The sequence below is a fragment of the Nerophis ophidion genome, linkage group LG06 (genome assembly GCF_033978795.1).
Source record: "Nerophis ophidion isolate RoL-2023_Sa linkage group LG06, RoL_Noph_v1.0, whole genome shotgun sequence".
NCBI classification, from domain to species: domain Eukaryota; kingdom Metazoa; phylum Chordata; class Actinopteri; order Syngnathiformes; family Syngnathidae; genus Nerophis; species Nerophis ophidion.
The window spans coordinates 68,828,300-68,844,344 of NC_084616.1; the positions used below are offsets into that span (position 1 = coordinate 68,828,300).

The window sequence follows — 16,045 nt, forward strand, 5'->3', positions numbered from 1 at the left end:
GCGAGCGTCATCTTTTAAATTCAGTCCCACACAAAAAAAATGCAACCTGCCTTTTGCGCTGCCGATGAGTCTTGTGCCAGTGTGTCGTTGTCGTACATGGACTCCAAGGCTTTGAGGGCGCACTCCGGGCGGCCAAGCTGCTGCTGCAAGGTGGCGAGAGAGAGCCGGGCTTCCAGGTGCTGCGGTGCCAACTCGACCACTTTGGTGAAGCTTTTGGTCGCTGCTTCCATCTCACCCAAAGCCTTGAGACACTCTGCGAGGGAGGTGGAAGTTGCTGATCACTAATAGTTTGGCAAACATACTCATTGGCCCTCAACATTAAGTACAGATGAATAATGTTAAGAACCTCCATCAAGGCTGAATGCATGACACTGTGTTCCAAATTATTATAAATGTAACATATTAATACATTCTCAATTTTGATTGGCACTGTAATTTAGTAGAACTGCCTTTTGTCATAATAAGAACCATATTCAAATATGTTTGTCAAAATCAAAACGTTGGCTTGTCAACACGTAAAATTTTGATTACGGATTGATTTGATTGGGACGGCGTGGCGCAGTGGGGAGAGTGGCCGTGCGCAACCCGAGCGTCCCTGGTTCAATTCCCACCTAGTACCAACCTCGTCACTTCCGTTGTGTCCTGAGCAGGACACTTCACCCTTGCTCCTGATGGGTGCTGGTTGGCGCCTTGCATGGCAGCTCCCTCCATCAGTGTGTGAATGTGTGTGTGAATGGGTAAATGTGGAAGTAGTGTCAAAGCGCTTTGAGTACCTTGAAGGTAGAAAAGCGCTATAAAAGTACAACCCATTTATCATTTATTATTACACTACCTTACCAAAGTATAAGCCAGGTCCAAGGTCTAAGGTCAGATAATGCAGGCTTTTCTGACGTCTCATTTCAATTTCTTTTATCACGCTTTTGCAGATACAGGTTTAAGAAAATACATTCAAAGAACCTATCTCTAATTTGCATTTACTCAGAGGCATATACTGTATGAACTATATGTTTGACGATTAAAAGTCAATGAGGTTTAAAGGATTACAGCCACAAATTGTTCAGCCTCATAAAAGGCATGAATACTGCTTAATGTAATGTCTCCAACAACAGGGTATCTGCAGGTGTCAGCAAGTCAAATTTAAGACTTTTTAAGACCTTTTTAATGCCACCTTGAATGAAATTTAAGACTGAAAAAAATAATAAAAAATCTATAAATATAAGCGATGGTTGGGGATCCCACTTTACTACAACCTCAATGACAATCAGTCAAGTTTACTTTTTGTATGTTTATTAATAAACAAACTGATAAGCACCACTCTGCCAAACAGCTTATCAAAAATCTTGAGGGATCCAAAAACTTTGACATCCAAAACAAACAAACCAACACCAACGCCAGTAAAAACATAATAACCGAGGTGAGGGTAAAAATAAATTACATTCGGTCAATAATAGTGCAATAATAATGCAAAACAGTGTTATAACATCAACAACAAAACACTGAAATGAGCCTCAGTTGGCTGTTCTCATTCACGAGTTCTGCCTCTATTTCTTTCAGGTCACTCATTGTATCTCTTGAAGAGATACAAAGAAAAAATGAGTGAGCTGAAATCACTCATTTTTACTCAAAGATGTGCCGTAACTTTTACTCAAAGACGTGCCCCGAAAAAAAACAAAAAAAAACGGCCGGACAATTTAAGACCATTGAGTACTGAATTTAAGACCATTTTAGGAATTTCTAATAAATGTAATACTTTTTAAGGCCTTAATTTTTAGATACATGAATTTAAAACTTTTTAAGGATCCGCGGGTACCCTGAACAACCACAGGGGGAAGACTGTTCCATATTGTATTAGCAAAGTGGAGAAAGCTCCTGTCGAGGCATTTGGTGTTTGACTTTGGGATTTGAGATCATCGCAGTGTTTTGCAAACATGAATTTTTTTTGTGGCCTCCAGCCACCAATAGATACAAATAAATAAAAATACATAAATACATTTGGAACACCACAAATACTGTACATTCGGCGCTACCTGTTCGCCCTCACTCATAAACAGTTTTAATAAGACTGTTTGTAGCTTGTCGTAACAACTCCTTACAGCAGTGGTTCGCAACCTTTTTTCAGTGATGTACCCCCTGTGAACATTTTTTTAATTCAAGTACGCCCTAATCAGAATTTTTTGGTTGAAAAAAAGAGATAAAGAAGTAAAATACAGCACTATGTCATCAGTTTCTGATTTATTAAATTGTATAACAGTGCAAAATATTGCTCATTTGTAGGAGCCTTTTTTGAACTATTTGGGGAAAAATATAAAAAATAACTAAAAAGTTGTTGAAAAATAAACAAGTGATTCAATTATAAATAAAGATTTCTACACATAGAAGTAATCATCAACTTAAAGTGCTCTCTTTGGGGATTGTAATAGAGATCCATCTGGATTCGTGAACTTAATTCTAAACATTTCTTCACAAAAAAGGAAATCTTTAACATCAATATTTATGGAACATGTCCACAAAAAATGTAGCTGTCAACCCTGAATATTGCATTGTTGCATTTCTTTTCACAGTTTATGAACTTACATTCACATTTTTTTAAAGTATTAATCATTAAATATATTTATAAAGGATTTTTGAATAATTGCTATTTTTAGAATATTTTTTAAAATCTCACGTACCCCTTGGCATACCTTCAAGTACCCCCAGAGGTACGCGTACCCCCATTTGAGAACCACTGCCTTACAGTATATGACATTATCATATATGGCAGAAAAGGAACTTCCCGGAGATCAATAATTCATAAATGAAATAAAAACAAGACAATAGTGATCATCATTGTCCTGGAAGTCATACCTGCGTGACGAAGCCATACCACGGCCAGGTTGTACTTCTCAGATACGACCAGCACAGACAATAAAGGTAAAGCAGACAGGTATTCTCCCATCTCCAGGTAGGCCTCGCCCACATCCAGGTACAGGTCACCAATCTCTTCTGCACTCTGTTCCATCAGTGAGGACACCAGGGTCTGTGTTTGAATGGAACAAAAGCCAGCAAAAAAGTGTCAAAGTATGTCTGTCTGAAATTTGTCACACTTGTAAAAAGTAAGCTACCTCCAGGGGTTCATGGATGCGCATGTGAATGAGGCAGACAATCAGCTTGGCTTTCAGGTCCACCGGGACGCTGTCGGGAACTTCAACATCCTTGATTTCAGCTGTGGATGCATAAACACATCCTCATTATCTTTACCGTAGTTGAACTTGGCTCAACCTTTGGCAGATCTTTGGTCTTGCCCGCAGCGGTAAAATGGTTTCAATAAAAGAATATTGTGTGACAGGTGTCTTTTATACACTTGGGTCTGATCTACTTAGCGCAAAATACCACATGTTGAACAGTGCGTGCAAACTATAAACTATTAGTGGGCGTAATGTGGTTATTATACCAGGTCCTAAATGAGGTTGTTGCGTGTACTACTGCAGTGTTTTTCAACCTTTTCTAAACCGAGGCACATTTTTTTCATTGAAAAAATCCCAAGTCACACCACCAGCAGAAAACATTAAAAAATTTAACTCAGCACCAGATATTGACAATAAAAAGTTGTTCTTGCGATTGTTGGATAAAAATTCAAACCATAACCAAGCGTGCATCACTATAGCTCGTCTTAAAGTTGGTGTACTGTTACCAACTGTCACATCACGCCATGACTTATTTTGAGTTTTTTTTGTGTTTTCCTGTGTGTAGTGTTTAAGTTCTTGTCTGGCGCTCCAATTTTGTTTTTGATCGTCATGTCATGTACGGATGTACTGTGGACGCCGTCTGCTTCACTCTCTGTAAGTCTTTGCTGTCGTCCAGCATTCTGTTTTTGTTTACTTTGCAGCCAGTTCAGTTTTAGTTTTGTTATGCATAGCTATCCCTAAGCTTCAATGCGTTTTGTTTATTTTTGGTTTAAGCATCAGATACCTTTTCACCTGCATGCAGCCTCCCGCTGTCGTCTCCATATTGTGATCACAACAAATCATGTTCTTGACATTGACAAAGCAATCAGCTACCTGCTGCTACCTACTGACATGGACGGGTATTACAGTTACAATGCCGAATCTCTTGACACCACAGACAATAATTACTGGTTTGCAAAGAATATTTTTAACCCGATTAGGTGAAAATACATAATTTCCCACGGCACACCAAACAATATCTCACGGTACACTAGTGTGCCGCGGCACAGTGGTTGAAAAACACTTTACCACTGGCATTATGTGACCATGGAAATACTAATTTCCCTCTACATTTATGTTATCATGCTCTCCAACCAGTGTGCAATGATGTTGATAATATGTACAACCCTTTCTGTATTATAGTGTAGATTGTAATCTATTGACAATAAAAAATATTCTTAGTACGCTGATGCTCTGCAGGAAGGCGGTGAACCATCACAACACTGCAATGCATTCATGCGTCAGGAATGATCCAAATGCAAGAAAATACACATTAAAGAAAGACAACCTAAGTGCATTGCGCTACCTTCTTCTGCTCACCTAAGAAACATTTCTCTGCTCATTACCTTAGTAAACGAGTTTTGCCTCCGTTATCTAGTTTGCATGTGCTTAGTACCGTAATGAGTTGAGAATCCAGTGCATCCCCAAATATTCACAATTCAGCATTTGCGACTCCAAAAATTCCCAGATTTTCTAATTAATTAATATTGCTTAAACTTAAATATACGTTTTTTTGTCTGCAAATCTCATTCACCCAAAGTCGGTCATAATTCATGAATTTTTGAACGGCTTAACCCTGGATTGTGTTGTGAGTGAACAATGGCAGGAAGTTTGAGGTGGGGAGTGTAGTTAGTGTGCCGTGTGTCAAAAATTGTGTGGGCATTAGAGATGCGCGGATAGGCAATTATATCATCCGCATCACCAGAATCGTCCACCCGAACCATCATTTTATCAGGACCGTACCCGCCCACTAACCGCCCGCTGAATTACATCAGAGGTTGGCCACCTTTACCACTCACAGAGTTATTTAAACCTGTTTCACAGAGTAGTGAAGTCAATTGGAGCCGCTAACGTTCTTGCGACTTTTCAATAGTGTTCATCCTGAAGACAAGAATATGGGCGTGCTGTGAAGCCATTGCCTTTGACACCTTCAACAACATGTACAAACCGATTGTTGGTCCGGCAACATGTTGTGTGCAGCTTCCACAATCACACGTATGAGATTGAAAGGCATACTGGGTGATACAGAGTACACTGATGGTTGTGATATAAACAACTTTAACACTTCTCTGAAGCCACACAATACAGGATTGACAAACACATTTCAGGAGAACATGCTCACAGTAACACAACATAAACGCAACACAACTAATACCCATAATCCTTTGTATTCAAGACACATCCTGAATATGTTTTACACCCCCGCGCCCCCGACCCCGCCCACCTTACCGACGCACGGGGGGGTGGCGGGGTTTGGGGTGTATAAAAGTCAGGATGTGTCATGAATACAAAGGATTATGGGTATTTGTTGTGTTGCGTTTATGTTGTGTTACTGTGAGGATGTTCTCCCGAAATGTGTTTGTCGTTCTTAATTGGTGTGGCTTCACAGCGTGGCGCATATTACTAAGAGTGTTAAAATTGTTTATATCACAACCATTAGTGTACTCTGTGTCACCCAGTATGCCTTGCAGTTATGTGCGAGTTGCCGCGGAAGCCACACACAACATGATGCTGGACTGACAAGCAAATCGTACATGTTGTAGAAGGCGGCAAAACCAATGGCTTCATAGCACGCCCTAATACGTATTATCTGACTGACTGCCGGTAGTCATTCAAGAGAATAATAGCGTCTCCTGTTGACATCTTCGCTTTATCACACGGGTCTTAAATGGCTCTTCGAATGGCAAAGGATACCGATCCCGTAACCATGTATATCAAATATCTCCGGATGGTTCAACCGCCACCCCGCCCGAATCTAATTAAAATCTATTTTTTCATCATGTCAACCGCCCGACCCGCGGACTCCGCAAATGAGACCGCAAACCGTGCATCTCTAGTGGGCATCTCAATTGGTTGCAGATTTTCACAATTCCCTGGTGTGTCCGGATCTGAAACATTCCTAAATATATATCTTTATAAAGGGGGTACACTTATAAAATTTGATAACATACTTCTTTTTCCCATAATAAAAAAAAAAAAAATGATTAGTCACTTGGCCCTAGTGTCTGAATATGAGTGTGAATGTTGTCTGTCTATCTGTGTTGGCCCTGCGATGAGGTGGCGACTTGTCCAGGGTGTACCCCGCCTTCCGCCCGATTGTAGCTGAGATAGGCGCCAGCGCCCCCCGCGACCCCAAAAGGGAATAAGCGGTAGAAAATGGGTGGATGGATGGATTAGTCACTTACGCTGGCTTTTCTCTGCTTCACTCTTTGCATCCTCATTATTCTCATTCTCAGCTGTCTTCTCTGTCACATTCTCATCTTTTACTACAGACTGTGAGCTAGTTTCATCTTGCACCAGAACCACGCCCATAAAATTGACCAAGATCTGAGTGCGAAAAACAACTTTGTTTACTTACACACAAGATATGTCCGTTATCGCTGTAATGTGTGCACATACAGTATACATACCTGCAAAGCCCTGTCATATTGGTGGTTGGTAATGTAGAGCTCAGCGGCCATGTTGATCATGTCATCACTAACCAATTTGGGGTGTCGGGCCAGAGCTTCCTCCATCACGCCGAGTGCTGAGGGCAGGTCACCACTTTCATAATAACTCCTAAGAACACACAATCAAAATTTGACTCAGTGTTTTCAACCCATATTACAAGCCGGAAATATTCATGGCAGATATATAACTAAGGACCTCAGCCCACAACTGTTCACTCAGTTACAAGAAGTGTGACATGTGACATATGTGACAAGATGACCGTACAGTAACATGCTTGTGCAAAATTCGTAATTTCGTATTTCAGTTAAATTAATTAAGAAAAAATCAAAAATAAATTGAATTGGCTCCAACCAACAAGATGTTGATTTGGAATTTAGAATTACAGGGAGTGAAATTCATTATAATTCAGAAATTCAGAGTAACAGGAAAGCAGCTTTTTTATTTACATGGCTGCCTTTAAAGGCTTTAAAGATGTAAACTATGCTCCACGTAACACATACGCACAAACATTAGCTTTGTGTGCCAACAGGTAATGATAGCAATTTGGCAAGGTTTAGCTACTAATGTTAGCTATCATTGAATGTGTATTCTATCATAACAACAACGTGGCTGCAAATTGTTCGTTGCTTCCCTGAAACTACTTTTGTATATGTGCACGGGCTCCTGGCATGTCCGTGTGTACGAGACAGTGATGAGTGACCAACTGAAACCCAGACTAATTCAATATAATTGGCAACACTAAATTGGCCCTAGTGTGTGAATGTGAGTGTGAATGTTGTCCGTCTATCTGTGTTGGCCCTGCGATGAGGTGGCGACTTGTCCAGGGTGTACACCGCCTTCCGCCCGATTGTAGCTGAGATAGGCGCCAGCGCCCCCCGCGACCCCAAAAGGGAATGAGCGGTAGAAAATGGATGAATGGATGGATGGATAATTATTAATTGTGATTTTTTTTTTTAATATGCTCTATTAAATTAATGATGGTAACATAATATTTTTTGGTATAAAAAAATTGTACTTTGAAATAATTGCAAACAGAAACATTTACAAGGGTTTGGCTAAAATACTAAGAATAATTTACAAACATTCAAATTAAAAATGTTCTCCATCCATTACCAATACTTGGAAAAAATAAAGCATTTTGGAAGAATAAGTACTTTTTCAACCATTACGACAATAAAAATGGGACCCATTACCTCCCCGCTTGACACTCAGCTTCAATGGTTGGAATTAGGGGGTTAAATCACCAAAAATGATTCCCGAGTGCGGCTTCGCTGCTGCTCACTGCTCCCCTCACCTCCGACGGGCAGAGAATAATGCAGAGAATAATTTTACCACCCCTAGTGTGTGTGTGACAATCATTGGCACTTTAAATTTAATTTGGCTTAATTTGAAAGTATAATAGAATTTAAATATAACGCGACCCCAAAAAGGGACAATCGGTAAAAAAATGGATGGTTGGATAATGCATACAATTAAATAAAATAATCTTATTTATAAAACACGCTTTGATTTTTAACTGCTGTTATGGTAATATATCTTTGTATATATACTGGAGAGCATAAGTCTGGAATGCACCAAAATCAATTGAAATGTCAATTCCACTTCCTTTACAACACATCCATCCATCCATTTCTACCCCACATACGTAAATGGTCTGCCAGAGAATAAAAAGATGCAGGGTTAGTTTGGATTGCAAACTATTTTGCTCTATCTTGTGACTTTTTAGAGCTATCCCGATACACTTTTTGGAAAAAAAATATAATTATTGGACATTTTTTGAGAGTTTAACATTTAACGTGGTGTACCCCGCCTTCTGCATTCGGGCAGAAGGCAGAGTACACCTTGGACATTCCGCCACCTCATCTCAGGGCCAACACAGATAGAGAGACAACATTCACACAGCAATTTAGTTTTGCCAATCAAACTATCTCCAGATGCATGTCTTTGGACGGGACAAGCGGTAGAACGTGGATGGATGGGCATTCTTCTCAAGGAGCAGTGGGTCCTGCAGTGCTCCCATCCCCTCATCTAAGATACTTAGACTGCAGTGCTCCCATCCCCTCATCTAAGCTACTTAGACTTTAAAAAACACAAATAAAGTGATGGAAAAAAGTTAATTTGTATACTCAAACATAGTTGTTTCACTTTTCATGATTTTGGGTGACGTGTCATGGCTAATTATGCAAGTTAGATAATGACATCATCAAGAACCTACACCCCAAGTCCACATACAGATTGCAGTCTCATGGGAATCAATGATTTTATTTGGAATTTATTATGATATTAGTTTTATTACTTTTAAATGTATCGTTATCCATGCTGAATCTACAAACTTATAGTAAGTGATAAGGTAGTTTACTGTCGGCCTTATTGGTCCGTCAATGAAACTCTTGTGGATTGGTTATTGTTTTACGAAAGCAATGAACATTTTTGCCATCCACCTCCAAATAAGATGTTAGGGATAAAAAGAGTTGATGACAAAAGCTTACAGGAAGTTGTTCTAAGTTCCCTACTTGGCCATATCCTTAGACAGCTGCATGAAGTTCTCCCCCTCCTCCAGCGGAAGCAGAGACAGGATCCGACGGTAGCCATCCATACACTGCTTGTGCTCGCCAAGACGCATGAGGAGACTACAGCGATCCCACAGGTAGCGCACGTTGGTGGGAGCATACTTGACAGCTGTAGTAAGGATCATTTATTTTAATGGCACTTTACCATAAAACTGAAGTTCAGATCATTTCCAGATTTTGAAATGCACTCATCATGGGTTAGAACAGGGGTCCCTAAACTTTTTGACTTGGGGGCCACATTGGGTTAAAAGAATTTAGCTATATGTATGTGTATTTGTATGTACGTGTATTTGTATGTATGTATGTATGTATGTATGTATGTATGTATGTATGTGTGTGTGTGTGTGTGTATATATATCATACCAAATACTATAAAAATGGATATCCATCCTATATATATATATATATATATATATATATATATATATATATATATATATATATATATATATATATTAGGAGTATGGGGAAAAAATTGATTCGAATACGAATCGAATCGTTTACGTTGTGCGATTCAGAATCGATTCTCTGTTTTTTTTTAAAAAATCCAACAAACCACTACACAGCAATACCATAATAATGCAATCCAATTCCAAAACCAAACCTGACCCAGCAACACTCAGAACTGCAATAAACAGAGCAATTGAGAGAAGACACAAACACGACACAGAACAAACCAAAAGTAATGAAACAAAAATTAATATTATCAACAGTATCAATATTAATTATAATTTCTGCATAGCAGTGATTAAAAATCCCTCACTGACATTATCATTAGACATTTATAAAAATAATAAAAAAGAACAATAGTGTCACAGTGGCTTACACTTGCATCGCATCTTATAAGCTTGACAACACACTGTGTCCAATATTTTCACAAAGATAAAATAAGTCATATTTTTGGTTCGTTTAATAGTTAAAACAAATTTACATTATTGCAATCAGTTGATAAAACATTGTCCTATACAATTATAAAAGCTTTTTTTTTTTTTTTCAATCTACTACTCTGCTAGCATGTCAGCAGACTGGGGTAGATCCTGCTGAAATCCTATGTATTGAATGAATACTGAATTGTTTTGAATCGTAAAAATATCGTTTTTGAATCGAGAATCGAATCGAAAAAATCGATTTATTATCGAATCGTGACCCCAAGAATCGATATTGAATTGAATTGTGGGACACCCAAAGATTCACAGCCCTAATATATATATATATATATATCTCTCTCCCTGCTTGGCACTCAGCATCAAGGGTTAGAATTGGGGGTTAAATCACCAAAAATTATTCCCGGGCGCGGCCACCGCTGCTGTTCACTGCTCCTCTCACCTCCCACGGGGTTATCAAGGGTAATGGGTCAGATACAGAAAATAATTTCGCCACACCTAGTGTGTGTGTGACAATCATGGGCGCTTTAAATTTAATGTACTGTATATACATACACACACATATACAATACAGGTCAAAAGTTTGGACACACCTTCTCATTCAATGTGCTTTCTTTATTTTCATGACTATTTACATTGTAGATTGTCACTAAAGGCATCAGAACTATGAGTGAACGCATGTGGCGTTATGTCCTTAACAAAAAAAGGTGAAATAAGTGAAAACATGCTTTGTATTCTGTATATAACTGTTTTGTATTTATTATACTGTATAGCACATTCTAGGCCTTCACTCGATGAGCTTCTATAGGTAATTACCGAAAATGGTTTTCATTTCACAGTTTAAGATGACTTCAGTGACAATTTACAATGTAAAAAGTCATGAAAATAAAGAAAACACATTGAAATGAGGTATGTATGTATGTATGTATATATATATATATATATATATATATATATATATATATATATATATATATATATATATATATATATATATATAAATACACACACATACATACATACACACACATATACATACATATACTCACACACACACAGTACAGGCCAAAAGTTTGGACACACCTCATTTATGTATGTATATATATATATATATATATATATACACACATACATATGTATGTATGTATGTATGTATACAATTTCCCTCTCTGTCTTCCTTTTTTTCTTGTCTTCTTCTTTTTATTGCCTCCTGCGCCAAACATTAAATATATCCAACATTTAGTAAAGACAAATCCAAATAAGGCAAAAAGAAAAGTATCCCACAATTATCTTTTGTAAAGTAAATGTGTACAGCAGATATGGGCATCTACATTAACAATAAGATGTTTCTGAGTGGCTGGATAGGACAGATTGTGGATGCTGGCGGGCTGTATATGGCAAGCGGGCTGTAGTTTTTGGGACCCCTGGGTTAGAATGTATTTTCATTTTTTTTTATGAATCTTTTGTCAGGGTAGATTGATAATACAAAATAAATCTTCAAATATTTTTAAAACAATAATTGGGTGCACAAAATAGGATATTCTCTAGAATAACATATAATCCCTTTATTGCCATAGTTAATAATGAACCCTTTCAGAAATGTTTTATTATTAATCACTGAGGGGAAATAAAAAAAATATATCTATTTATTGTCATAGTTAATAATGAAATTACGTGCTATTCATTAGTGCAGTAAAAATACAAACAAAACAAATGGATAAGTCATTCATACACACATATTCAGATAATGCACATAACATAACAGTATGAATGTGTCATTTCAACAGTCAGTATTGCACATGCAGGAACAGAAACATTTGGCACATTTTCTAATACCACAAATGTTTTTGTGGGAGTTTCCTGAATTTAACTGGTTACAGTAGGATAAAAAAAATGTTTAGCTTGTGTAATTGAGAGAAAATTGATACAAGTGCACCCAATTCTTGTTTTTAAAATCAATGAAGATGTATGCTGTATAACTTTAGTGTTGCAATGTACAGACGCAGCGAGGTAAAAGACAGGAAAATAAGCAAAACAGACCTTTGTTGTAACAGACAAGAGCTTGCCGCACGTTGTCCTGCTCCAGAGATATCTCAGCTAATCGGATCCACTCCTCGCAGTCCGAAGGGTTCAGGTGGGCGGTGATCAGACTGAACTGCAGTGCTTTTTCCATGTCGCCTTGGTCCTCGTAGATCATGGCCAGCGTGGAGAAAGGGTCGTAGGCCAGAGGAGCTGCAAGGAGCAAGAGAGACCGCCATGTTGTCATGACAGCCGACACAATGCTGCAAAAACACATCCTACCTTGTCGTATGATTTCCATGCACATGGCGATGGCGTCGTCCTTTTCTCCTCTGGCATAGCGGATGTTGGCCTCGCCCATCAGGCCCCGGAGTGCCCGGGGCAGCTTGCTGCGTTTGCGTCGCTCCTGGAAGCATAAAGGGAGGTGGTGACATCACAAGGACAGTGTCCCAGAATAAAAGTGTCTCACCTTCATCATCTTCTTGTTTTCACGGTTTAGCTCTATCTCCAGTGCCAGCACATCTCCCACACTCATGTTCTCGTTTTCCTCGTATTTGCTCTCCAGCCTGCTCTTCTTTCTTGCCTTCTTGCCCTTTACGTTCACCTCCGACTTTTCTTCTTCCTCGTCCACAGTGAAGTCCTCGTCATCCTTGTCATCAATATAGGTCATGCTGTCACTCTCTTCATCATCTGAATCTATGGGCTCTACGCTTTCTCCCAGAATAGAAGCAAATGCTTGCTGGACCCCAGGGCTGACTCCATCATCTGAGGTGAGGTGAGGAAGAACATCAATGGCATGCAAGTGAGGTTCTTTCTAACTGGACAGTTGCTTGAACCTGATGAACCTGACTTGGCGCTCCACTCACACGTCTAAATAATTAAAAATATTGAGAGATGTACAGTGGGACCCGTTTATGCCAATGCCCCCCAGGCTAGTTCATTGACAAGGACGTAAGTGGCTGTCGACATAACTGAAGTTGAAACCAAAACAAGCCATTAGTTGCAAATACTGACTTGTGACTTTCACCGATTACATAAGATATTTTAGAATATTTTGCATAACTAGCCCATATGCATGATTTTTTTTTCTCAAAAAGCAAAAAAAAAAACAACACACATATTTTAAAGATAAATCTGTTATCATTCGAGCTGTCAGTCGATTAAAATCACAACTAAACACAAATTTTTGTAGTTAGCTTGGAGCCATTCACAGATAAAGTAGATATAAGTATTTTTATCATTAATAAGTGTACCTTGGATAGATAATATATAACTTTTTAATACTACCAACATGGGTTAGGGTTAGAGTTAGATTATGAGTTTACTTATGCAAAAGTTTGTCATGATCCGCAACCCGGATCATAGGTTTTGTGGATTGTTGAGTTGGTTTGTGCATTTCCTTGTTTTGTTCCGTCACCATGATTACTTATTTGTTTCACCTGCTCCTGGTTTCCGGACTCACACCTGTTTGTTGATTACCATCCTTATTTAAGCCTGCCCTTTCAGTGACTCGTTCTCGCCTCGTAAAATTTGTGTTACACGCAACTAGTGACGACTCCAACTCCAGTTTGTATTTGCTAGCTTACGCGCTAAGCTTCTGCTCCTTTAACTCCCATGCTAATAGTTTTTGTTTTGCCTTTTGTTCCTAGTGCCAGTGTTTCTGTTCCATAGTCTGTTTTATTTGTTAATAAATCTTTATTTCTTAGCTCCACGCTGTGTCCGTTGCTCGACTGCATCTTGGAAGAGCGCCACCCGCGTCACGATGCCCCGTAGTCGTTACAGTTTGTGTATTAAAAATTCCAGACTTTTTTTTAAATGGCTTAACACAAAATAGACACAAAAACTCTGACATACACGCACACAAGCAAGCAAGCACACACACACACACACACACACACACACACACACACATGTACGCACGCACACTTACCACTTCTGACACAAGCTCACTTTAAAAGCAAAGGTGCTATTAATGACAGTAAAAATCGTCAATCGTCACATCAGTCAAAGCATGCAATTATTTGTAGCAGCCTCTCGTCCTCTGTAATAGTAATTGTTCACAAAATTAAAGCTGTAACCATCAAATTGCTGTTAAAATTCTGTTGGTTGTAGTTGTAAATAAATAAATTATACTTTTATAGCGTTTTTCTACCTTCAAGGTACTCAAAGTGCTTTGACACTACTTCCACATTTACCCATTCACACACACTGATAGAGGGAGCTGCCATGCAAGGCGCTAACCAGCACCCATCAGGAGCAAGGGTGAAGTGTCTTGCTCAGGACACAACGAACGTGACGAGGTTGGTACTAGGTGGGGATTGAACCAGGGACCCTCGGGTTGCACACGGCCACTCTTCCACTGCGCCATGCTGTCCCTAGTTGTCTATTGTAAAATTTCCAGCATGATCAGTCTTTGTGGAAAGGGTGCAGAGATCTCTGCATCAGCTTATGAATGGCATTTGCGACTTGACTTACTCCGTGGAATGGTAACTCAACTAACAACTTATAACTTTGTCTTGTCAAAAAGCCTCTTGTCAGAGCTTTGAACCTAACCTTGACATTCAATATACCCTTTTCTTTGGCTGAGGGTCACACATGACACATGCACGGTATTCCGGGCTTCAAAAAAAGTGTGCTATTTTAGGGACATCGTCGGTATGTCGTTTTTGCATTAACTTTGGCAGCCATAATTAATATTAGTTACTAATATCGACATTTCAGCTTTTTCCTGTTACATTACACCTTTTTGACATATTTTCTTGTTTATTAATGTTCTACAACAGGGGCGCTCACACTTTTTCTGCAGGTGAGCTACTTTTCAATTGACCAAGTCGAGGAGATCTACCTCATTCCTATTTATAATTTATATTTATTTATTTATGAAAGAGACATTTTTGTTAAGTTAATGGTGTTTAATGATAATACAAGCATGTTTAACACACATAGATTCCTTTCTTTCATGAAGACAAGAATATAAGTTGGTGTATTTGATTCTGATGACTTGCATTGATTGGAATTAGACAGTGGTGCTGATAACGTCCGCATTTTCAAATGGATGAAAAAAAAAGTCCTCCTTTCTGTCCAATACCACATGAAAGTGGTTGGATTTGGCATCTCATTTGTCCAACTTGCATACTCGTTTTTAAACACTTTGTTATGAGAGTAGCATATGTGTGTGGCCCTTTAATGTCTGGCAGCAGGTGAGTGACGTCAGTGAGTGTGCGGGTGGGCAAGCAAGTGAGAAAGCGGTCGCTGAGGGCGGGGGAGAAATACATTGGCATCAAACTCCGTAGCTTGCTAGCTTGTGCACGCTAGCTTTGTGAGACTCTTATTTTGTTAGCACAGGCAGGATGAAACAGGTATTTTATGGTGAAGACAGGAACTGTGCAGTCGGTCTTTGGAGTTTTGACAGTAGGTACGGAGTCTCAAGAAATAAAATGTGTTCCTCTGCGTCCGCCCTGTTAGTGATTTTTTTCTTAAATATGAGCTCGCAGCAGCCAGCGTCATCTCACAAGATCCTCGGGTGCCGAGAATGTCAAACAACTGACGAAAGTGAAGTCTTGGTATGATTGATGATTGCTCATTTTTATGTCTATTTTTTAATGCCTGGCTTGATATCGACTGACACACCCTCCGAGATCGACCAGTCGATCGCGATCGACGTAATGCCCACCCCTGCTCTACAATGTGCCCATAAAAAATTTTGACATATCAACAAATTAAGACACTTTCGATGTCCCTGGCTTATGTATTTCAGTGTGAAAGTGAAGTGTTACCAAACAATGGAGGAGTGTCTCCAGGCTATGCCTGCTTAGCATTATTGTAGTCATGACTCCATGTTAGACAAAGCAATGGCTGCACGCTTATAGAAGGTGTTCTTCATGCTTTCACAATTCACATTTCACGGTGGTGGTAATGC

The 16,045-nt window shown here is 39.1% G+C and overlaps 1 protein-coding gene across 2 annotated transcripts in view; it reads right to left on the reverse strand.

The window, feature by feature from the left end:
- gtf3c3 (general transcription factor IIIC, polypeptide 3) overlaps positions 1-16,045 on the reverse strand; it is a 34,971-nt gene that overhangs the window by 10,410 nt on the left and 8,516 nt on the right. For both annotated transcript variants that reach the window (XM_061904722.1, XM_061904721.1), the window contains exons 3-11: positions 12,596-12,891; positions 12,409-12,532; positions 12,148-12,339; positions 9,167-9,332; positions 6,614-6,761; positions 6,389-6,530; positions 3,102-3,202; positions 2,845-3,016; positions 51-253 (exon numbers count right to left, since the gene is read on the reverse strand). In XM_061904722.1, the coding sequence (XP_061760706.1) occupies positions 51-253; positions 2,845-3,016; positions 3,102-3,202; positions 6,389-6,530; positions 6,614-6,761; positions 9,167-9,332; positions 12,148-12,339; positions 12,409-12,532; positions 12,596-12,796 (1,449 nt within the window). In that variant the 5' untranslated portion in view covers positions 12,797-12,891. The remainder of the gene's footprint in view (positions 1-50; positions 254-2,844; positions 3,017-3,101; positions 3,203-6,388; positions 6,531-6,613; positions 6,762-9,166; positions 9,333-12,147; positions 12,340-12,408; positions 12,533-12,595; positions 12,892-16,045) is intronic.